Raw genomic sequence first — 25,616 nt, 5'->3', positions numbered from 1 at the left:
AAAAGTCACCAACTTCATAATATACGATCTCCAAGGTCTTTAGGCTATTCTGAGTAAATTTGAGGTGGATCCCATCACCGTGCCACCCACAGAGCGTCAAAGTGTAAAACATGTAACTTCCTGTTGCCAGTAGGTGGCGCTATGACTTAGATCCAATATTGGCACATGGATGTGTTCAGGGACTCTTTCCAAGCACAAAAGGTTTGGGTCTCTTAGGATCGTGCATGCCGGAGTTATGGCCGTTTGAATTTTCACGGCGAAGGATCGAAATTCGCCGCCCGACCACACCCCCTCGGCAATGTCGAAAATTCACCATTTTGATAACTTTTCATCTCCCAGGTCTGTAGATAATACTGACCGAATTTGAAGTTGCTGAGGTCAAATCCCTAGGAGGAGTTTGTTAAAGTACGCGGGCTAAAAACGGCAAAATTGGCCTGAAAATCGCAACTTTGAAGCAAAATGGCCGACTTCCTGTTGGATTTAGGGTATGGCTCCAAGAGAGTTTTTGGTGCGTTCGGTGCTCGGGCCCTAATAATAAGAATTTCTACAGATCCAATAGGGCCTTTGCACCATTCAGTGCTCGGGCCCTAATAATTCCTTCAGATCCAATAGGGCCTTCGCACCAATTGGTGCTGGGGCCCTAAAAATTCCTTGAATTACAATAGGGCCTTCGTGCTGGTCAGCGCTTGGGCCCTAATAATAATAATTCCTTTGGATACAAGAGGGCTTCTTGCTGGTCAGCGCTCGGGCCCTAATAATAATGATTCCTTTGGATACAAGAGGGCTTCGCGCTGGTCAGCACTTGGGCCCTAATAATAATTCCTTTGGATATAAGAGGGCTTCACGCTGGTCAGCGCTCAGGCCCTACTAATAACAATAATTCCTTTGGATACACGAGGGCTTCGTGCTGGTCAGTGCTCGGGCCCTAATTAAAGCTGCAAGCAGCGATGATTGGGCCCAAGTGCCTCCGCACATGTTGGGGCGCGACACAGTCAAAGGGCTTCTGTCACAGGCATGTAGATGTCTCCAGACCTGGGCTGTTTTCAGGCAGTGCAAGAAGGAGATTAACATCACTTCCTTTGTCCACTATTTTGCCTGCTGTTGGGGCTGCTTCGTTGAAACTTCATAGGGGGCTCTTTTCAGCCAGTTTGCATTACCTATTGAATATTGTCATGTAGATGTGTTCAGGCCGGGACTCTTTTCAAACATATAAAGTTTGGTGCAGACTGGTGTTGGGACGGGCAGTAGTGCGTTTGGTTATTAGCAATAATTCATAATTATCATAGATAATTGTGAAAATAAGATATTGTTAACCTTAATCAATAATTCTGGCACCACTGTTGAATCTGTGAGGAACACAGTTGATTGTTTGCAATAATTATCAATTATCAAGGATAATTAACTAATTATGACATTTAATAGAATTATTAATATGAATTAACAAATACAGGGCACCACCCGGAAACCGGGACCAATAACCAAACAAGGTAGTCTCATAAAAGGAGTTCACCCAGAATGTTAATATCTAGGAGATATCAACATTCAAGGGTGAACAAAGAAGGGTTGAATTCGAGCTCTGACTCCTTCAATCAGCCACTTTTCACAATATTACACACAATAATGACAGAAGAACCTCTCTTTAAAGATATAACAGTGTTTATTAAACTTTAAAACTTTGTTAAAATTAACAAAGTTAACAAATGCTTAATTCAATAAACAACTATTCTAAAATCTAATCCTACCAAACAAAACACAACAGCTATGTACAGGGTTGGACACATGCAGGGGAATGCATCTGTGGGTGTGCATGCGTACGTGCGTGTGTGAGCGTGCGTGTGTGTGACAAGATGGCGAAGGGGCCTAACGTGATGACGTCATCGGTCTGCGACGCGGACGTCACTATGGGAGGAAGTCACGTCGCACGAAAACTGGATGGCAGAAGTATGGCGGTGTCTTGGTTAGACAGAAGCAAGATGGCGCCGCCTGGTGGACGGCGTCACCCACTTTTGTGAAAAACACACGTGTCTGATGGCGGATAAGGAAAGACAAAGCAAAGCTTTGCAGTTCAGCTCAGCTCAGCAAGCAGATTGACATCACCTGGACTCCTTCATCTCTACTGAGTTCTGCCCTAAGCAGGGCTCAAACTCACAACCTTTGGATCTAAAAGGAGTTCAGAAATGACATAACCTTAAACCACTGGACTACTCACACATGCTGTATAGCACAGGAAAAGATGTATTTAACAAGCATATCAATCCATATTTAAGGTAATAATGTTAAAGTAAGCTAGAAAGGAATTGAATTCTGGTACAGGATAAAGATGTGAGGCAACTTTGTACATGAGAGCAATGTTATGAGGAACACTGCAGTGAGCAGGTATTGAACACACAACCTTGTCATCTAAGGTATTGCTGATCATGAGAGCAGTGTTCTAAACCACTGAGCCAACAGGCATTCACAACAATGAGAAGAAAAAAATCTCCATTTTGATGATGAAAATGTATTTGTCTCAAACTAGAGCTTGAAGCCCAGAGATTTGTACATCATTAGTGAAAGCAGGACTAGTTTAACATGAGAATGAATGATATGTGTAAAAAGTGTTTGAAGGAAGAGAGAATCTGTAATCTTAAGAAACCAGAGTGAGAGGAGACACACATCCTGCAGACTGTATTGCAGTCATTGAGAACATGACAAGGACTCTCTATCAATTAAGGTTCAGCTCTCAAAAACTATAAGTCCAATGTGAAATGTATTTACATTTTGAGAGAGAGGAGGCTTGTGGCAACATACTGAGACAAGATATGTGCTTGAGGAGTTAAAATTGTGGGAGTGACAGCAGTTTAGAAAAACATTTCTGGTCTAAAATGATCTGTGCTCTCCACTGTGCCTGATCACATGACACACTGGTGAGACCGGAAAAAGTTGACTGACTTTGGGCTTAAATTGCTGAAAAACTACACAAGATATCACTAAACAATCTGATAACTTTGAAAGTTCAAAGTTTTGTGAACTTTTTACAGTTTGAATGGCATCTGTACGATAAGGGACTTCCGAGCAGTTGAGTGTCAAAGTGACCAAGGTTCCAGGTCAGTTTTAAAAAATTATATAAAATCACTGAAACATGTTACATTTCAGAAAAATACAAGCACACATCTGCTGAATGAGTTGCACAGATTGACAGTTGAATGGTTTTTAAAGCACAAAGTATGGAGCAGTTGAAACGCGGCAAAAAACGTCCAGAAGACGGAATAAGAATAAAGACTGAGAACAAGGAGACATCCTTCTTTGTGGCAATGCCCTCCAGCTCCTCTTGGGGGATCCCAAGGCATTCCCAGGTGAAAGGAGATATGTAATCCCTCCAGCGTGTTCTGGGTCTGCCCTGGGGTCTCCTCACCAGTTGGATGTTCCTGGGACATCTCTAGAGGTTTACTGTACAGTAATGTACTGTTCTTCCCAAATACAGTGAAATGCTGTAAAATGTTATGCTTTTTGGAGCCAAAAACAAGACCAAACATTAACAGCAGACTACTGTAAGATCTGATGGCAAAATGCAGTATTTTTTTTTTCATTTTTGACGCAGTAATGGAGAGACAGGAGCCTCATGCAAACATTGGCATCATATAATCATCGTTCATCCTCCTTTCTGGAATCAAACTAAAAGGTCAGTAACATCATACTGAGAAAACAGAATTACATTAGTGCATCTAGTTACCCAATTAGAAACTATGTTTAATTTTTGCTAACATTAAATTGGAATAATCCTAGAATGCACCTGATAGGTGTAAAAGAACATTTTCAGGTAGTGTTCTTTAGCAGTTGGGAATTTGAATTATTTAAATATTGTTTTCATATCACTACTGCTTGTAGATCCAGTTCAAACATCATTTTTGGATAATTGTTTTGTCTTAAGTACACCTACACTTCAAGTAAGTGAATTAGACCAACATTAGACCGCCCTGATAGATCAACCTTGTTTACCTCACTTGTATTTGACAATTCATAATCAATCAATCAATCAATCAATTTTTATTTATATAGCGCCAAATCACAACAAAAGTCATCTCAGGGCACTTTTCACATAGAGCAGGTCAAGACTCTACTCTTTAATTTACAGAGACCCGACAATTCCCCCATGAGCAAGCACTTGGCGACAGCGGTAAGGAAAAACTCCCCTTTAACGGGTAGAAACCTTAAGCAGAACCCGGCTCTTGGTGGGTGGCCATCGGCTTTGACAAGATGGGGTGAGAGAGAGAAAGAAAGAGGGAAAGGGGGGGGGGGGACAGAATAACAACAATCATAACAACAACGACAACAGCGGCAGCAACAGCAACACCCAGGGAAGGATGCCAACAGGACTGTGAAGGACCGCGACAGCTCGGCCTGCAACCCAGGGTTTTCTGTGAGATTAGAAAGCACAAAAAACTCTGGGGAAGAAGCAAAGTTAGTGACATGCATTGATGTTACATGAATGCATACAGATGGAGAGGAGGAGGAGGAGAGAGGAGCTCAGTGCATCATGGGAAGTCCCCCAGCAGTCTAGGCCTATAGCAGCATAACTAAGAGCTGATCCAAAGTGAGCCTGGTTGGCCCTAACTATAAGCTTTATCAAAAAGGAAAGTTTTGAGCCTACTATTAAACATAGAGAGGGTATCTGCACCCCAGACCAAATCTGGAAGATGGTTCCACAGGAGAGGAGCCTGATAGTTGAAGGCTCTGCCTCCCATTCTACTTTTAAAGACTGTAGGAACCACCAGTAAACTGCATACTGGGAGCACAGTGTTCTAGTGGGATAATATGGCACTATGAGCTATGAGGCTTTGTAGATGAGGATAGGGATTTTAAATTCTATTCTAGATTTTACAGGAAGCCAATGTAGCGAAGCTAAAATGGGAGAAATGTGATCTCTTTTTCTAGTTTTAGTCAGTACACGTGCAGCTGCATTCTGGACCAGCTGGATAGTCTTTAGAGACTTGTTAGAGCAGCCTGATAGGGAATTGCAATAATCCAGCCTAGAAGTAACAAATGCGTGGACTAGTTTTTCTGCATCTTTTTGGGACAGGATCTGCTTGATTTTTGTGATATTACGCAAGTGAAAAAAGGCAGTCTTTGAAATTTGATTTATGTGGGAGTTAAAGGACATATCCTGATCAAAGATAACTCCCAGATTCCTTACGGTAGTGCTGGAGGCTAGGGTAATGCCATCCAGAGTAGCTATATCATCAGATAATGTGTTTCTAAGGTGTTTAGACAATTACATCTGATTGACAAGAGCCGTGACACTGTTTACATAAAAGTTGGTAAACTCTTCAAGTAAAGGCGTGGACTGCCCGTCCGTGACACTGTTTACATAAAAGTTGGTAAACTCTTCAAGTAAAGGCGTGGACTGCCCGTCCACCTCAAGGTGTAATTATCAGTCTTTACTTGAAGAGTTTACCAACTTTTATGTAAACAGTGTCACGGCTCTTGTCAATCAGATGTAATTGTCTGTGTGTTTCTAAGGTGCACAATAACTTCAGTTTTATCTGAGTTTAGTAGTAGAAAATTGCAGGTCATCCAGGTCTTTATGTCCTTAAGGCATGCTTGGAGTTTGTTTAACTGATTGGTTTCATCAGGCTTCATTGATAAATATAATTGGGTATCATCTGCATAGCAATGAATTTATTATGTTTCCTAATAATATTACCTTAAGGAAGCATATACAAGGTGAATAGTATTGGTCCAAGTACAGAACCTTATGGAACTCCGTGTCTAACTTTTGCCTTCATGGAGGATTCATCATTAACATGTACAAACTGAAATCAATCTGATAAATAGGACTTAAACTAGCTTAATGCGGTTCCTTTGATGCCAATTAAATGTTCCAATCTCTGCAAAAGGATTTGATGGTCAATTGTGTCGAATGCAGCACTAAGATCTAACAGGACAAATATAGAGACAAATCCTTTGTCTGATGCAGTTAGGAGGTCATTTGTGACTTTCACCAGTGCTGTCTCTGTGCTATGATGTGCTCTAAATCCTGACTGAAAATCCTCAAATAAACTATTGTTATGTTGAAAGTCACATAACTGATTAGAGACTGCTTTTCAAGGATCTTAGAGAGAAATGGAAGGTTAGATATGGGTCTATAATTGGCTAAAATGCCTGAATCAAGAGTAGGCTTCTTAAGAAGAGGTTTAATTACAGCTACTTTAAAGGACTGTGGTACATAGCCTGTTACTAAAGACAGATTGATCATATCTTTTAAAGAAGTGCTAACTAAGGGTAAGGCTTCCTTAAGCAACCTAGTTGGGATTGGGTCTAAGAGACAGGTTGAAGGTTTAGCTGAACAAATCATTGAAGTTAGTTCAGAAAAGTCAACAGTCCAAATGTATGTCAGGATTTACAGCTGTTTCTAAGGTTCCTGTGTTTGGGGAGAAAACGGTGCCTGTTGAGGGCAGGAGGTGGTTAATTTTGTCTCTAATAGTTAGAATTTTATCATTAAATATGCTCATAAAGTCATTACTACTGAGAGCTATAGGAATACATGGATCAATAGAATTATGACTCTTTGTCAGCCTGGCCAAAGTGCTGAGAAGGAACCAGGGGCTGTTTTTATTCTCTTCTATTAATGCTGAATAATAGGCGGCTCTGGCATTACAGAGGGCCTTCCTATATGTTTTAAGACTATCTTGCCAGACTAAGCGAGATTCTTCTACTGTGATGGAACGCCAAATCCTTTCTATTTTTTGCGATGTTTGCTTTAATTTGTGGGTTTGGGAGTTATACCATGGAGCTAACCTCTTATGTTTTATTATCTTCCTTTTTAAAGGGGCAATGGAGTCGAGTGTTATTTGTAATGAGCCTGCAGCACTATCAACAAGATTATCAATTTGGGAGGCACTAAAGTTAACATAAGAGTCCTCTGTAGTATTGAGACATGGCAGTGAATTCAGTACTGATAGAATTGCTTCCTTAAATGTAGCTACAGTACTATCAGATAGACATCTAGTGAGGACATTTTTGTCTAATGGTGTGTAATCCAGTAATAGGAATTCAAAAGTTATTAAAAAATGATCTGATAAAATAGGATTTTGTGGAAAAATTATTAAATGTTCAATTTCAATCCCATAAATCAGAACAAGGTCGAGGGTGTGGTTAAGGCAGTGAGTGGGATTATTTACACACTGAGAGAAGCCAATTGAGTCTAATGAGATAAACGCAGTGCTGAGACTATCATTATCGACATCCACATGAATATTAAAATCACCTACTATAATTACTTTATCTGTACTAAGGACTAAGTTTGATTAAAAACTCTGAGAATTCAGATAGGAATTCAGAGTACGGGCCAGGAGGACAGTACACTATAACAAACAGAACGGGCTGTAAAGTTTTCCAGGTTGGGTGAGAGAGACTAAGAACAAGACTTTCTAATGAATTATAATTAAATTTAGGTCAAGGTTTGATGATTAGACTTGAGTTGAAAATGGCTGCAACTCCTCCTCCTCAGCCAGTGTCTCGAGGAATGTGAGTATTAATACGACTGGGAGGAGTGGATTCATATTCTTCATGACACAGCCAGGTTTCAGTAAGACAAAATAAATCAATATGATGATCTGAGATTAAATCGTTTACTAATACGGCTTTAGGTGACAGAGATCTAATGTTCAAGAGTCCACATTTAATTATCTTATTTTGTTGTAATATTGCAGTAGTGGTTTTAATTTTTACTAGATTTTTATGAATGACTCTTCTTTTGTTTACTTTGGATTTAATTGATTTAAAAGTGGTTGGGGGACAGACACAGTCTCTAAGTGGTTTGTGGGACAGACACAGTCTCTATGTGGTTTTGGGTGGGTAACTGCTCTAATGGAAGCACAGAGAAGCGTGTAGGACTGCAGCTCTGCTTCCTGGTCTCAACTCTGGGTTCTCATGATTTTGGTCTACTAATAAACTCAGCCATATTTCTAGATATGAGAGCAGCTCCATTTAAATTGGGATGTATGCCGTCTCTCCTAATCAGACCAGCTCTTCCCCAGAAAGTCTGCCAATTGTCTATGAAGCCCACATCGTTTGCTGGACGCCACCTCGACAGCCAGCGGTTGAATTGTGACATGCGGCTGTACATGTCATCACTGGTCAGATTAGGCAGCGGTCCAGAGAAAATTACAGAGTCCGACATTGTTTTTGCATATGTACACACCGACTCAACATTAATTTTGGTGACCTCCGATTGGCTAATCAGGAGTCATTGCCGCCGACACACCGAGCAAGAGAGAGCAGGAGAACGAGAGGGAGAGAGAGAAGCCATCGCTAACTGCTTAGTTTAAGTTAGCTGCTAATGCTAGCTGCAGAGCTAAAATAACTAACAACTGTGCGATTGGTGAGAAAAGTCGCTGAGAGTGCTTGTGTAGAACTAGCGAAAGTTTAAATATACAGCAGGTATAAATCCACAGTAACGTGATATATAGCAAAATCAACTGAGTTGAAAGCAGCAACAATGTTATCAGTAAACACAGTCGGCAACCAGAAATGACACAATACACTTACCGTAGCATGTCAGCACCCACAGAAATTATTACAACTATTATTTAAAGCACACAGCAATGGAAATTGATTCAAATAAGTAACCACAGGGGGAGATATGTTGGCTGCTAACCCATCGGTTACTATGCATTGAGTTGCTGAACCCAGGTGTGTTTCTAAATTGTAGCTAGGGTGCGACAAGGATATTTGTTGTTTGTTGCGAAGGTGTACTGAGAAATGGGACGTAATAGGTGACACACAGGTAATATTGTTTACTCATACAAGTGTTGCATGTTGTTTTTAGGTGCTTCATTGTGATTAATCCTGAGAGGGGAACAAAGACCAGCAGGGGAAAAACTGTGTATAAGGCAAGCTCATTCAGTGGAAGGCTCACAGTGAATCCTTTTGAAGCACTTGATGTCCCTTCATAAAGGTTAGTTAGAGGTCCCTCTTATCTAAAATGTGTCTTGCTGCCATCCCATTGTTCCATTGCTCTTTCTCACACTGTGCTCAATTTTCATTCTTGTTTCTTTCTCACTCAGTGAGAGACCAAACGAGAGAAAACCTTAATACCAACCGTCAATATTTGAAGGCATTACAAATTGTTTTATCCTGTAATCTGTTTATTGATGCTATTATACTATTTTTTTTATTTAAGCAAAGTTTTTGAGCAGGAGTTTGCAAAGCTGTTGCCGTTTAGACTCATGACTAAGTTTGGGAGGCAACTAAGGATATTATCATTAACAGACATTGTCCCTGTGAGAGGAAATGCACTTTAAAACTATATTTTTCAAACACAAAGTATATCATACTTGAATGCCTTTGAATAAATTTTCACTTAAAGCTGTTACATGTCTCATCCTCCTTTGTGTTGGGCTTATACATCTTTAATTGTAAAACTAAGCTGATAATTATTAGATTTCATTACTGGACCATTAAGAATTAAGACACATTGTTATTTACAGTATATGTCAGAAATTTACAGTTATTTTTTTTATTAATATAAGCAGCAGATCACAAAACTCACAGTTCGGATTGTATCATGGGTTAGGGTTAGGGTTAGGTACCACAAATAAAACTTTGTTTTCCATATATTCTGTAAAACACTTACAGCACGGAACTTTTTCAAGTCTTAAATGAAAACAACATTCAAGATGTCCAAAGTTTAAATAAAATCTTAAAATATATCAAATATTCAAAGCTCAATTGTTAAATTAAATTGCAATATGAGGCATGATACATCAGTTAGCAGCTAGATAGTTAAACAGCACATTAAACAGCATGTAAATATACCTGCAGATGTCACTTTGGACCTGTTAGATGCTGGTTTGGTTGTTGCTCTTCAAAATCCCTCTTAACAACACGCTGTCTGTCCGTGACTGGTTTCTTTACTTTGTCTTAAATGAGACATTTTGCAGTTAATTCGCAGTTCACATGCGTGCCAAACTGTGGGGGAGGGCAATCCGTACGGATAATGGATCAACTATGATCTGTTGCATCACTGATTATTATGAATAAGCAGAAAATTATTTGGTTGATTATTTTAATGTTTACAGTTAGAAACTGTTTATGTAGATTAAAACATATTACTGACAAGCCTAGCTACAGTAAAACACTCTTAGCCTCACATTTTACTGCAGAATACTGCAATAATTACTGTAGTGGTACTGTAGAATGCTGGCGACCATACCTGCCAGAAGTTCACTGTAATATCACAGGAAAATGTGTTACAGTGTGGATACAAACACAAGTCCAAAGAATGCAACTGTTGCTCTGTGTTTGCTAGATGTGAACAATAAACTGTTAGTGATAACAACTGTCTGTTGACTTGTTTTCTATATATGCTGCCACTTGGAAACATCGTCAGGAGGCACGGCATCAATTTCCATAGCTATGCTGATGACACACAGCTTTACATCACTGTGTTTCCTGATGACCCAGGGCCAGTCAATGCCCCTTTTCAATTGTATTCTAGATATCAAATTATGGATGGCAGAGAATTTTTTACAGTTCAAACAGGACAAAATTGATCTTGGTCTTGGTCATTGGCACTGAAACTCGGACAGAGAAACTCAGTGTGGAACTGCAAACACTGGCATTAAAGCCCTGTCAACAGGTGAAAAACTTAGGAGTCATCTTTGACTCACATCTCAGTTTTGAACCCCACATTAGAAATATCACTGAGATTGCATTTTATCATTTCAAAAACATTGCCAGAGTGCAACCGTTCCTCACTTAAGCCAATACAGAGACACTACTGCATGCTTTTATTACCTACAGGATTGACTATTGTAATGTTCTGCTTTCTGGTCTCCCTAAGAAGAATACATCACAACTACAATTGTTTCAGAACTCAGCTGCATTGACGAAGACCAGAAAGAGAAGACACATTACACCAATTTTAAAGTCTCTGCACTGGCCACCTGTCTGCTTCAGAATTGATTTCAAGATCCTTTTATTGGTTTATAAAGCTCTTTAATGGTCTTAGTCCTGCCTGTTTATCAGATTTGTTTTTAGACCATGAACCGTCTAGAACTCTCAGGTCTTCTGGTATTGGCCTCTTAATTATCCCTAAAGTCAGAACAAAAACCCACGGTGAGGCATCCTTTTATTACTATGGTCCGCGTCTCTGGAATAGCCTTCTTGAAGACCTGAAGGCAGCAGAGAATGTTGATATTTTTAAAAGCAAACTTAGGACCTATCTTTTTAGCCTGGCTTTTAATTTAACTTTATTTTATTTATTTTTATTCTTTTATTTATATGTTTGTCCTGTTTTACTACTTGGTATATCCTTTTATTCTATTTTTTATCTTTATTTATTTATTTTTTATGATTGTTCTCCTTTTTATAACCTACTTTTCATTTCTGATTTTACTTACTTTAACACATCTCCTCTCTTTTAGTATTAAATATTTTTATTTTATTATTATTACTTTATCGTTATTTTATCTTTATTGTTGTCCTCCTTTTAATACCCTACCATACATTTCTGGCTTTACTCACTTTAATACATCTCTTCCTTTTTTCCCCTTCTTTTAGTATTTTATTATCTTTTTTCACACTTCAATTTCATATCATTATTTCATTTGGCTATTCTGAATTTTTAATTTTTTATCCTACTGGGGGGTTATTTGTTTGAAGAAAAGAACTAGTTTGTATGACACATTGTCCCCCATGTCTATAGTCAGAGAGAGTAAGGAGATAAAATAATAGTTTAAACACGGAGATAACCATGCACATTAGACAGTCTCACCTAGAAGGCATTAATTTCACCTCTGCACAGCTGGCCAATCACTGAAAGATTTCATCCATAAAGCAACAACAGTTTTCTGACGTGTGATTTACTGTTAAGGTTGTCATGGCACATCTTGACTACTGCTCACTGGTTTGGTCTAGTGCCACCATCTCTCAGATGACTCCAAATGGCTAAGAAAAGGCAGCAATTTGTGTCCTTTGTTGTTTTACACATGGTGACACTGTACTGAACATCTGTTTTACCTCAAAATAATAGATTTGCTGTATACCTATGAGCTCGTCTGTGCATGTAACGTGATTTTTGGTTGTTTTATGTAGATATTGTGTGTTGTGTGACCCCGAAAGAATAGCCTCTGTTTCAATGAAGCTAATGGCGATCCAAATTAAAAGAGTGAAATGAACGTGATTGAAACTTCTGTAAACCTGGCTTCATATGTTTGTTTATTTTCTTGAAACTAAAATTAGTTCTGGTAATAAAGATAAAAGGCAGATAAACTAAGTGAATGTTGGATAGAAGATATAGACTCAGCTTCTCTCTTCTCTGTCGTGATCCCAGGTGCTGTTCTTTCATGACCAGAGCTATGGGATCCACTATGAGTACACAGTGTCTCTGAACACAACTCAGGACATGAGCAATGAGGAGCAGGGGGAACCAGAGCATCTCTACATCTGGACACACAGCAGCTGGCAGGACTGCACTGTCCAGTGTGGAGGAGGTGACAGACACACACACACACACAAACACACAAACACACACATCCGCAATGAGATTTACATGCAAACTATCACTCATGGTTGCATGCACATATTACATAATGTATGTAAGATACAGTCTCTGTGGGGAAATCTGGTTGTCTTAACAGTTTAGAAATGTCATCTGGTTTGTTTCACTTTGAATTGCCTCTACCAAGGTTTCTGCCATATGTGCTAATGTTTTTGGGAATTTCATCCCTATTTTCTTAAGCCCCTTTCACACATGCAGTATATCCCTGAAATGTTCAGGAACATTTCCTGCATGGGGTCACATGTGAATGGGAGCAGGGATCGATATTCAGGGAAATCTGTACCACCAATTTCCTAGCTCAAGACCTAGTAACATTTCAGGGGAAAAAATGGAATGGCTGTGTTGTGAATCAAGCAGTGACATTGCAAGGACAGGCACATAAAGGGTTACGTCCGTCTGACAGAAGATGCTTTCATGTGGCGCGAGCAAACCAATCACAAGATTCTGCTGATGACGTATTTGAATCTGCAACTTGTCTGCGGTGTCTTTGCCAATGCTTTCACAGGTGATTTGTCTTGTAAATTTGTTAAATATTAAATACATTACAAGAACTCAAATACAACATGGCAGCGCCCATGTTGGCAGCGGCCGTATTGGCTCATGGCATACTGTTTTTTATCTGTGTTTTTAATGGTACCATGCTCGTAATTTTGTTCTGCTTTGCATCACTGATGTTTTTGCTGAATGACAATAAAAAAGAATCTTGAACATTGGCACTGGACAAAAACAGCTACTTGACTGTCATGTTCCTGAAAATAATAAGACATCTACCGACGCACACACATACATCCGGCCTTGCACCATCTTCTTAGATTAGATGAGATTAGATTAAATAAGCTTTATGGTGGTTAGCATCAATAAGTGCTGCATTACCACCATCTGCTTAACTGTCCATTGCCCCATCTATTCCGGCATTGCCATGGCATGTGTGAAAAGGCACAAGACAGAAATGTTCCTGAATGTAGCTGCATGCCTGAAAGGTTATCTCAGTAGTTTACAGGGAACCGTGTGTGAAAGAGGCTTTAGAGAGATCAGGCAAGGTCAGGTACCATTAGACATTGTATGTGATATGGGGCTATAGAAATAAACTGGATTTGCTCCGACAGATCTCATTATTATCCTTGAGAGAGAAATTTGGTCGGCAACAATTGTGTAAAATATAGCCAAGACATTCAAAATGCCAAATTTAATGACATTGAAAATATAATAAATGTCGTAACATTAAATAGTTGAAAGAGATAATAATTAAATCAAAATGCTCTTCACTTTGTCTGCTTTATTTAGTCAAAGGCGCTGTACACCTCAGCAGAGAGCACTATTTCAAATCTCACCTTCTTCAGTCTTAACTCTATGCCCCCTCACAAACTGTTACTGTGGCAAATGTCAACTGGTGCTAATTGCCTCTGGAGATATTGTGATGCTTAGGGCTGAGTAGAAAGTAGCATGAGCACAAGAGCAGTAAGGCTGACATACCTTTGGGTCCAAGTCTACTTCCTGCCAGCTTTTGACAGCAAACATTGCTATAGAAGAGGCATTTATAAAGTTAATGCTTCTGTTTGAAACAGTGAAATGGTCCATAGGATCTGGTGTACAGACAACAGGAGGATCAGATGTATGTGTGTGTGTGTTTGTGTTTGGGCGTGTTCTTGAACATTCCCAACAATTTAAATAATAAGGCTGGTGATTTTCTGTATTTTTCTTATTGTCATCTCATGTTTGGATCCAAACCATTTAGCTGTCTCTAAACAAGCTACAGTAACCCCCTTCTCCAAGGATGAAGGAACATATCACCCAGTGCAGCGGTGTGTCTCACTGATGTGCAGTGAATAGTTTTTCGACACTAGAGCTCTTTGGCACAGAGAAATGAGATATATTACAATATTTGTAAGTAGGGTGAGTTCATTGTTGGTTTGGCTCTGCCCATGAGATTTGTTGACAATAAGAAAATATAGAAAATTGCCAGCTTTATTCTTTAAGATGCCTGAATCGCCTGATAATCAGACTGAATTGCAGTTTCGTTTTAAAGCCACATTACCAGGTTAAGGATGACAGGGCCCATCAGTCCACCACTTTGGTCCATACTGAAATATCTAAACAACTATTTGAAATCCAATTCAGTACAGAAGAGTTATGGTCAAAGATTTTCTACCTATATATTAATATTTCGCCATTTTTTGGCGTCTAACTACCTCTGTGCAATTTGACGTATTAACTTCTTTTAAGTCTATGGGAGTAATGTTTGAAATTCATATCTCAAAAAGTAAAAGAGCATAAGTATTCATACTTCATGGACAGGTGTCCCATGTGGAAACACTTAACTCATGAACTGTGAAGCCCATTTTTGTGAATGTCTGTTGGCTCAGTAGTTTAGAACACTGTTCGCTGATGAGCTTTAACATAGATGACAAGGTTGTGTGTTCAATAAGTACTCACTGCAGTGCTCCTCATAATATTGCTGTCATGTATAAAGTTGCGTTCCATCTCTATCATGTACCATAAGTCTATTCCTCTCTAGCTCACTTTAACATTACTACCTAAAGTGTGGATTGCTATTCTTGTTAAATACATCTTTTCCAATTCTACAGATTGAGTCTGAGTAGTCCAGTGGTTTACACTCATGTCACTTCTTAACTCCTATTAGATCCAAAGGTTGAGAGTTCAAGCCCCGCTTAGGGCAGAGCTCAGTAGAGTTGAAGGATGAAAGAGTCCAGGTGATGTCAATCTGTTTGCTGAGCTGAACAGCTTTTTTGTCAATTTCATGCAATTGACAGACTAAATAGCAGAATCTGGCCTAGTGTTGCTATGTGACATGTTAGCTCAGTGCATAGCATATCTGTCTTATAAACATGAGATGCAGGTTCAATTCCACCCACTGCTAATTTTAATCTTGCTAGATTTTTCAATAGTGTTCAGCTTCCAGTTATGCAATCTAAATTCGCTTTCAGCAATCACACGCAATTTCTACAGAAATTGCATTTTCTAGTTGTGTGATTGCTGCCGTATATGTTTTGCCGCGTTTCAACTGCTGCATACTTTGTGCTATAAAAACCATTCAACTGCAAATCTGTGCAACTCATTCAGCAGATGTGTGCTTGTATTTTTCTGAAATGTAACATGTTTCAGTGATTTTATATAATTTTTTAAAACATTAAAATTTATAATGGCAGTCCATGGGACGGACCGTCCAACTGAGTTGGAACCTTGGTCACTTTGACAATCAACTGCTCCCAAGTCCCTTATCGTACAAACATCATTCAAACTGTAAAATGTTCACAAACCTTTGAACTTTCAAAGTTATCAGATTGTTTAGTGATATCTTTTGTAGTTTTTCAGCAATTTAAGCCCAAAGTCAGGGGTGTTTCAGAGTTTTTTAGGTCTCACCAGTGTGTTATGTGATCAGGCACAGTGGAGAGCACAGATAATTTTAGACCAGAAATGTTTTTCTAAACTGCTGTCACTCCCACAATTGTAACTCCTCAAGCACATATGTTGCCTCATTATGTTGCCACAAGCCTCCTCTCTCTCACAATGTAAATACATTTCACATAGGACTTATAGTTTTTGAGATCTGAACCTTAATTGATAGAGAGTCGCTGTCATGTTCTCATTGCGTGATGTCACTCATGACATCTTGCACTGACAGTTTAGGCCTTCTCTCATCCAATGTTACTTCCATTAGAATAGGACTCATGGTTTTTGAGTAAATGACCCGAAAGCACAGAGAGTGCTGTCCAACAGTCTCATTCACTCCAATGTAATCTGAGGTGTGAAATTCGTTTTTAAATCATACAGAAACATATCCTACATCAGTGTCGCCACTGAAGTCTCGGGTCACTCATGCTGAAGAAATTTTTTCACTGTGACTTTTAGTTTTTGAGTTATAAGAAGTTGTTCGTGCCTGATTTTGGCCTAGAAACAGATTGTCTCCCCCCATTTTCAATCACTCAGAGGGGTGCACGGTCACCATAGCAACCTGTGGCTGTGCTATGAAGCTATTTTTAGACCTCTTTTAAAGGTATATTCCACCCAAATACTGAGTTCTGTCCGACTCCTTACGCTTAAAGGTTCATTCCACCCAAATACTGAGTTCTGTCCAACTCCTTACGTTTAAAGGTTCATTCCACCCAATACTGCGTTCTGTCTAAACCCTTTAAGGTTTATTCCATCCAAAAACTGCTTACATTTTATATTCCAACTTCCATCTTTGACAGTATTATAATTTAGTTTCTGGCTTTTCTAGCAATGTATTTCAACTCTTGGCTTCGTTGGCTAATTAAGTTCAGCTTTCAATGTTGCCAGTTTTACATTTCAGCTTCAAGGAAATTCAGCAGTACGGTGCAATACATTTCAGCTTTGAGCTTTTGTAAACAAAATTCATGTCAGATTTCTGCATTTTCTGCATTTTCAGCAATGTTATTCTTTTTCTTCTTCCGGACGTTTTTTCGCAACCTTTCACCTCCTTCATACTTTTAGCTATTTCAGCCATTCAAATATCGCAATATTCAGCTCTTTAAATACTTTTATGGAGTTTTTTCGCAACCTTTTACCTCTTCCATACTTTCAGCTATTTCAACCAAATATCAAAATATTCTGCTTTGTAAGTACATTTATGCAGTTTTTTTTCACAACCTTTCACCTCTTTCATACTTTCAGCTATTTCAACCATTCAAATATCAAAATGTTCAGCTCTTCAAGTACTTTTGTGCAGCAATTTTTTGCGATTCATTTCAGCTGGCAGCATTCACACGCATTTTCCGCAGGAAATGCATTTTCTAGTTATGATTCTTCTTCCATATGTTTTTCACAACCTTTCAACTCCTCCATACTTTGTAACGGGTATAGGATGGACCCAATAGCAGCACAAATGACACTGGTGTAAACTTTGCAGTCTTTATTTCACACGATGTCAAGGCAATATTCGCACGGTCAGAGAAACACAGTCCTAATGAGTATGGCTCCACCGGAAATTGAACCCCGATCTTCCACTCCCACAGCGGACAAAGACCAGGGAACAGGCAGGCAGAACTCAGACTCAGGGACAGAAGGCTGGTGGGTTTACCGGGGCAGACGAGGAACGATGGTCGAAGACAAGCTGATCAGGAACCAGGAAGGCAGTCCAGTGAAGAAAGCAAGATGACTTAGCATAGTAGCGTAGACAATCTGACAAGGAGGGAGTGGGCCGAGGCAGCTTATATACAGGCTTGATTGCAGATGATGAGCAGGTGGGAGCGCCAGGTGAAGGTGGTTGAACTAATGAGGGGTGTGGCAGAGCAGAGAGTGAGACTGAATGATTGGATAATTCCCACAGCAAGAGGTGAGGGGAAGAGCAGACTCTGACACTTTCAGCTATTTCAACCATTCACATATCAAAATGTTCAGCTCTTTGATGACATTTATGCTTGTATTCAGCTTTTTTACACCTTTTATACTTTTTAAAATATTCAGCTTTTTCCAAAAAAATTTCTGCCATTGAAATGAATGGACGGAATGTTCAAATCCTCCTCAACCCACCCCACTTTGACATTCAACTACTTCCACATACTTTCATCCAGAGACTTCATTTCAGTTTTAAATGGATCACAAGACTTTCAGCTATTAAACTTGTATTCAGCTTTTTGATATCTTTTACGGTTTTTACACAATCACAGTTGAAGTTTTATGAAATTTTCAGCCCCTCTCAGACTTTTACATTAGTGTGTATTGCACGGAATGTTCAGACTCAGAGTGCGTGGTGTCACTCATGATATCACGCACTGACAGTTCAGGCCTTCATATTTTATCAAAAATCTTCAAAAAATCTTACTTCCACATCTTACACTCTACAAGCACAATTTATACAAAAAAATGTAGACAAACTTGTCCTCTCTCATCCAATGTTACTTCCATTAGAATAGGACTCACGGTTTTTGAGTAAATTGCCCAAAAGCACAGAGAGTGCTGTCCAACAGTCTCATTCACTCCAATGTAATCTGCGGTGTGAAATTCATTGTCAAAAACGGAGACAATGGTCAAATATAAGTTATCACAGCTCCTTTATTTTAAATCATACAGAAACATATCCTACATCAGTGTCACCACTGAAGTCTCGGGTCACTCATGCTGAAGAAGTTTTTTTACTGTGACTTTTAGTTTTTGAGTTATATGAAGTTGTTCGTGCCTGATTTTGGCCTAGAAACAGATTGTCTCCCCCCATTTTCAATTACTCAGAGGGGTGCACAGTCACCATAGCAACCTGTGGCTGTGCTGTGAAGCTATTTTTAGACCTCTTTTAAAGGTATATTCCACCCAAATACTGAGTTCTGTCCGACTCCTTACTTTTAAAGGTTCATTCCACCCAATACTGTGTTCTGTCTAAACCCTTTAAGGTTTATTCCATCCAAAAACTGCTTACTGTCCAACTACTTATATGCATTTGTTCTCTCTGTCTTTTCAGGCATTTTATATTCCAACTTCCATCTTTGACAGTATTATAATTTAGTTTCTGGCTTTTCTAGCAATGTATTTCAACTCTTGGCTTCTTTAGCTAATTAAGTTCAGCTTCTTATGTTGCCAGTTTTACATTTCAGCTTTTAGGAAATTCAGCAGTACGGTGCAATGCATTTCAGTTTTGAGCTTTTCATACTTTCAGGTATTTCAACCATTCAAATATCAAAATATTCAGCTCTTTAAGTACTTTTATGCAGTTTTTTTCACATCCTTTCACCTCTTTCATACTTTCAGCTATTTCAGACATTCAAATATCACAATATTCAGCTCTTTAAATATTTTATGCAGTTTTTTTGCAACCTTTCACCTCTTTCATACTTTCAGCTATTTCAATCATTCAAATATCAAAATATTCAGCTCTTTAAGTACTTTTATGCAGTTTTTTCACATCCTCTCACCTCTTTCATACTTTCAGCTATTTCAGACATTCAAATATCGCAATATTCAGCTCTTTAAATATTTTATGCAGTTTTTTTGCAACCTTTCACCTCTTTCATACTTTCAGCTATTTCAATCATTCAAATATCAAAATATTCAGCTCTTTAAGTACTTTTATGCAGTTTTTTCACATCCTTTCACCTCTTTCATACTTTCAGCTATTTCAGACATTCAAATATCGCAATATTCAGCTCTTTAAATATTTTATGCAGTTTTTTTGCAACCTTTCACCTCTTTCATGATTTCAGCTATTTCAATCATTCAAATATCAAAATATTCAGCTCTTTAAGTACTTTTATGCAGCAATTTTTTGCGATTCATTTCAGCTGTCAGCATTCACACGCATTTTCCGCAGGAAATGCATTTTCTAGTTTATTATTATTCTTCCGTACGTTTTTTGCAAGCTTTCAACTCCTCTATACTTTGAGCGACAGAAACCATTCAAATATCAAATGTTCAGCTCCTTCAGGACATCTATACTATTACTTTTCAGCTTTCTATCATAATCCATTGATTTTATATCAATTTTTTTAATATTAAAATTTATAATGGAAAGTCTATGGGAGGAATGTTTGAAAGCTAATATCTCAAAAACTAAAAGTGTTAGACTATTCATATTTGAATGGTGAAAGGTGTCTCATCTGAAAATGCTTAACATATTAAAATCTAGTATCAATAGCGCCACCTTGTGGTCAGTTATTAAATGTTTTGCGTTTTGGCTAATAACTCATGAACGGTAAGTCCTATCACAAAAATATGTGGTGAGCATGTTCCTTGGATGATGCTGATTAGATTGATATAGGCCACGCCCATTTGCGCCTTTGAATTTTTTCTGCCATTTGTTTTTTTTAAATTAACATATGTTTTGCTTCTGTTGGCACATATTTCATCCAATCTTCACCAAACTTGGTACATACCATGTTTAGAGGACCCCGAACAAAACGTATTAATTTGTTGTCAGATATCACGTATGATTTGTCTGTTATTGGTTAGCAAAGTTTTGAAGGCGTGGCATAATGTACTTAATGGTCAATAACTCCTCAATACTGAATCGGATTTCGACCAAGTTTAGGAATGTTGTACACAAGGTGACCTTACAGAAGTGTGTAACATTTCATTAAATTCTGCCCAAAGGGGGCGCTAAAGTAAGTTTTTAACATGCTATTTCTGCAATTCTGTTGTCTTTAATGAAGTGAAACTTGGTAGATAAGTTTTCCATGAGAATCTGCACAACATACTGAATTATGGCACCAATAGCCCCACCTCGTGATCATAAATAAAACACCACTATACAACTTATTAACTGTTGAATCTGTTAAATGTAACATGCCATGGTAATCAACTTGTATTCATACAGATGGGGATCCTGAATGAGTCTTTAGTATTTTCAGCAATGCTTTGCGATTTATTTCAGTATTCAGCATTCACACGCATTTTCCGCAGGAAATGCATTTCTAATTATTCTTCTTTTGCTTCTTATTCTTCCGTACGTTTTTTTAAAGCTTTCAGCTCCTCTATACTTTGAGCGACATAAACCATTCAAATACCAAAATATTCAGCTCTTTCAGGACATCTATGCTTTCAGCTTTCTATCATAATCCATTGATTTTATATAATTTTTTTTATTATTAAAATTTATAATGGAAAGTCTATGGGAGGAATGTTTGAAAGCTAATATCTCAAAAACTAAAACTGCTAGAATATTCAAATTTGAGGTACAGGTGTCCCATCTGAAAATGCCTAACTTATTAAAGGATGGTACCAATAGCGCCACCATGTGGTCAGTTATGAAGTGTTTTGTGTTTTGGATAATAACTCATGAACGGTAAGTCCTATCAAAGAAATATTTGGTCAGGATGTTCCTTGGATGATGCTGAGTAGATTTACTTATCGTTCAGGAGTTATTAGCCAAAATGCAAATCATTTAATAACTGACCACATGGTGGCGCTATTGGTACCATGTTTGAATACTGTAAGTATTTTCTGATGGGACACGTATTAAATACCTTAAATATTAACATTCTACCCCTTTTAGTTTTTGAGATATTAGCTTTCAAACATTCCTCCCATAGATTTTCCATTATAAATTTTAATATTAAAAATATATATATAAAATCACTGGAATATGATAGAGAGCTGAAAAGTAATAGCATAAATGTCCTTAAAGAGCTGAACATTTTGATATTTGGATGGTTTCTGTTGTTCAAAGTATAGAGGAGTTGAAAGCCTGCAAAAAATGTACGGAAGAATAAGAAGAACTAGAAATGCATTTCCTGCGGAAAATGCGTGTGAATGCTGAATACTGAAATGAATCGCAAAGCACTGTTGAAAATACTAAAGACTCGTTCAGGATCCCCATCTGTACGAATACAATTTGATTACCATGGCATGTTACATTTTACAGATTTGGCAGTTGATAAGTTGTATGGTGGTGTTTATGACTTCAAGGTGGGACTATTGGTGCCATAATTCAGTATGTTGTGCAGATTCTCATGGAAAACTTATCTACCAAGTTTCACTTCATTAAAGACAACAGAATTGTAGAAATAGCAAGTTAAAAAGTTACTTTTTAGTTACTTTTTAGTTACTTTTTTCCTGAATGAGCCTTTAGTGTTTTCAGCAATGCTTTGAGAATTATTTCAGTATTCAGCATTCACTCGTATTTTCTGCAAGAAATGCATTTCTAGTTATTATTATTATTTCGCTGTTTTTCATCATCCAACTAGTCCTACATGATTTGTCGTATCAACTTCGTTTCAAAGTCAAATTACTATTAGTGCCATTGCTTTGCTATTACTTTTCTTATCTCTAATGTAGTCCATTGATTTTACATAATTTTTTAAAGCATTAAAATTTATAATGGAAAGTAAATGGGAGCAATGTTTGAAAGCTCATATCACAAAAACTAAAAGTGCTAAAGTGTTCAAACTTGATTTACAGGTGGCCCATGTGGAATAGCTTAACATATATTAAAATAGGACCTATAGCACCACCATGTGGTCAGTTATTACATGTTTTACGTTTTGGCTTATAACTTATGAGCCGTGAGTCCTATCCAAACAATTTTTGCACAATGTATTCCTTGGATGGTATCAAGTAGACTGATATAGGCCATACCCATTTGCGCCTAGAAAATTTTTCCGCCATTTTTTATTTTTTTTAGAGACACTTTTTTTTTTTTTGGCTTCTTTTGGCACATTTTTCATCCATTCTTTACCAAACTTGGTAATACCATATTTAGATGATCCCGAACAGAGCTTTTGTCTTCATTTTTTGGTATCACTTACCATTTGTCTGTAATTGAATACCAAACTTTTGAAGGCATGGCCTGATGCATTTAACAGGTATAACTCTTCAATACTGAATTAGATTGCAACAAAATTATTTGGGAATGTTGTACATAACACCACACTGCAAGTGTGTAACATGACATAAAATTCTGCCCACAGAGGGTGCTAAAGTAGCATTATGCATTGATATTTCTTCAATTCTGTTTTCTTTAATGTAATGATACTCAATACATAGGTAATCCATGTGAATTTCTTTGACATACTGAACCATGGCACCAATAGTACCACCTTGTGGTCATTACGATAAAACACCATACTACTTTATAACTTTTAAACATAATATTCCATGGTAACAATTTCAGCAAAGTTGTACAGATATGGATCCTGAACAAGTCTGTTTTATTTAATACAGTTTCACCTTTAGGTGGTGCGACAGCATTTGAAAGAACTGCTGCTGGAGCAGAAACTGGCGGCAGCAGAGTCAGTAGCAGGAACTGGCAGGAGTTACCAGCAGTAGTGGCAGCAGCTGGTAGCTTGCAGCTTTCACACACAAGTTCTTCAGAAATTGCAGAATTTTCTAGTTATTATATATTATTTAACCCTTTTTTGTTGTTTAACTACTTCTATACAATTTATCATACAAAATTTGTTTAAAAATCAAAATATACATCACGTTAAGTCAATGTATGCTATTACTTTTCTTTATTGCAACATGTTTCAGTTATTTTATATAATATATGATAATAAATACCTCAGGATGAGACTTGTTTTTCAAGTCTGATCTGCCATTTTAATTTGAATTTTTTTAAAAAAAAATTGTGAAGACAGTTTTTTGCTTCTTTTGGCATATATTTCATCTAATCAACACTAAGCTTTAAACATACCATATTTAGATAACCCTGAACAAAGCTTATGTGTTTGTTTCTTGGTATCACTGTTTGTTTATAATTGGTTACCAATTGTCTTTAATGAAATGAAACTTGGTAAACAAATTCTCCATTTTATTGTGCACAACATACTGAAACATGACACCAATAGCCCCACCTTGTGGCCATTAGTGAAACACCACTGTACCACTCATTAAGTTCCATATCTCTTAAATATAATATTCCATGGTGACCAAATTCTGTAAAGTTGCACAGATGGGGATGCTAAAAAAGTCTGTGACATTTGATAGAAATTGCAGAATTTTCTAGTTATTGTGTGTCTGAAATGAAATGAAAGTCTGAAATGAATTTTGCTTGAAAAAATAAAAGCTGAAAGGTAGAACTTGTAGAAATGGAAGCTCAACTGCATTACCTTAAGACGGTAAGAGTTCAAATAAATTGCTAGAAAAGGTGGAAAGTAACGTGTGTGATGAAAGTTTAAATAAATTTCCTAAAAAGGCTTAAAGAAGAAATGCTTTATATGAATATCACATAGATGAACTGTATTGCTAAACCCTTAATAACGGAAAAGGCATTAGCCTAAATAACTGAGATTTGCCAAGCATTGCTGAAAATGCAGAAATTCCAAAAGAACTGCTAGAATTGAAAGCTGAACTGCATTATTATAGGAAGCTGTGAGCTGAAATGCATTGCTAAAAGAGCTGGAGGCTAAACTGTAATATTTTCACTACCATTGTAATAAATTGTTGAAAAGCTTAATATATTCAAAAGTATGAAGGGTAGAAAAAAGTTCAATGGACGCATAAATATCCTTCGAGAACAAGTATAACATTTGAATTATTTCTATAGCTTAAAATATGCAAAAGTAGTAGTCGACCAAAAAACATACAGAAGAATAAATTGCAATGCATTGCTGAAAATGCAGAAATCTAAAATGAATGACTTATTTTGAAATTCAGCCTTGTCTATGGCCTGCTGATGAGTTCCTATTACGATCTGAGGCTTTCATTTTGAAAAACAAATCTCATCCTGAGCTTGCTGTTAAGATACAGTTGCTGTCTGGGACGTTTATTTTGAAAAACCAGGTCCATCCAGGTTAACAGAGTGAACATTAAGGGCTTTTATTGAAAAGTCTGGTTCATCCTGACTTCCCTGTTATGATAAAGTTACTGTATTGCGCTTTTATTTTGAAAAAAACAGCCTCATCCTAAGTTCCCTGTTAAGATACAGTTGCTGTCTAGGCCTCCTAATCTGAAAATCAAGATCCATCCTGAGCTTCTTGTTAAAATACAGTTACTCTATGGGGATTTGAAAGCATGTATGGGTGAGTGAGAGAGAGTGTATGTGTGTATCAGAATTCGTGTGTGAAGTGTGTTAGTGTGTGTGTATTTTTTGAAACTATCAGAGATTAGACATTAAGTATATTTTGGTAGAATAAACCTTTAAAACTATAAGTCAGTAGACAGAAAGTAGTATTTGGGTGGAATAAACATTTAAAACTATAAATCGTTAGTTATCTCCTACATTGCATGTAGGAGATAACTATCACTTCCTGTGTCCACGATGTGGCGCTAGAGAACACCCACTAAGTACACGTCATTTTGCTGTATATCGTGTAGACCACACCATGTAAATTTCATGTCAATCAGATGATGTTTGTAACATAAAGCTGATTTCTTGTTGTCAGTAGGTGGCACTATGACAGTGACCAAATATTGACATGTAGATGTGTTCAGGCCTGGACTCTTATCAAGCATGAGAAATTTGAGGCAGACTGAGGCAATGTAATGTGGAGTTCAATTTAGCATTGCAAAGGTCTTTACATGTAACCTATCAATAAGATGTGACTCGGTTTAAATTTCTAGGAGTTGTTCATTAAAATACAACACCTGTCAATGGCTTCACTTTGCAAAATTGATTCAAAATGGCTGACTTCCTGTTAGACTTAGGTTGTGGCTCCAAGAGGCGTTT

At 37.7% G+C, this 25,616-nt stretch overlaps 1 protein-coding gene across 8 annotated transcripts in view; it reads left to right on the top strand.

Moving 5' to 3' along the window:
* Positions 1 to 25,616, top strand: part of adamts17 (ADAM metallopeptidase with thrombospondin type 1 motif, 17) — a 414,984-nt gene that overhangs the window by 326,035 nt on the left and 63,333 nt on the right. For all 8 annotated transcript variants that reach the window (XM_044368214.1, XM_044367415.1, XM_044369597.1 and 5 more), the window contains exon 18: positions 12,317 to 12,476. In XM_044368214.1, the coding sequence (XP_044224149.1) occupies positions 12,317 to 12,476 (160 nt within the window). The remainder of the gene's footprint in view (positions 1 to 12,316; positions 12,477 to 25,616) is intronic.

Source organism: Thunnus albacares, chromosome 1 (genome assembly GCF_914725855.1).
Source record: "Thunnus albacares chromosome 1, fThuAlb1.1, whole genome shotgun sequence".
In the NCBI taxonomy this organism is placed as follows: Eukaryota; Metazoa; Chordata; class Actinopteri; order Scombriformes; family Scombridae; genus Thunnus; species Thunnus albacares.
Note: the sequence above shows the minus strand (reverse complement) of the source record. Positions and strands in the feature narration are given on the sequence as shown.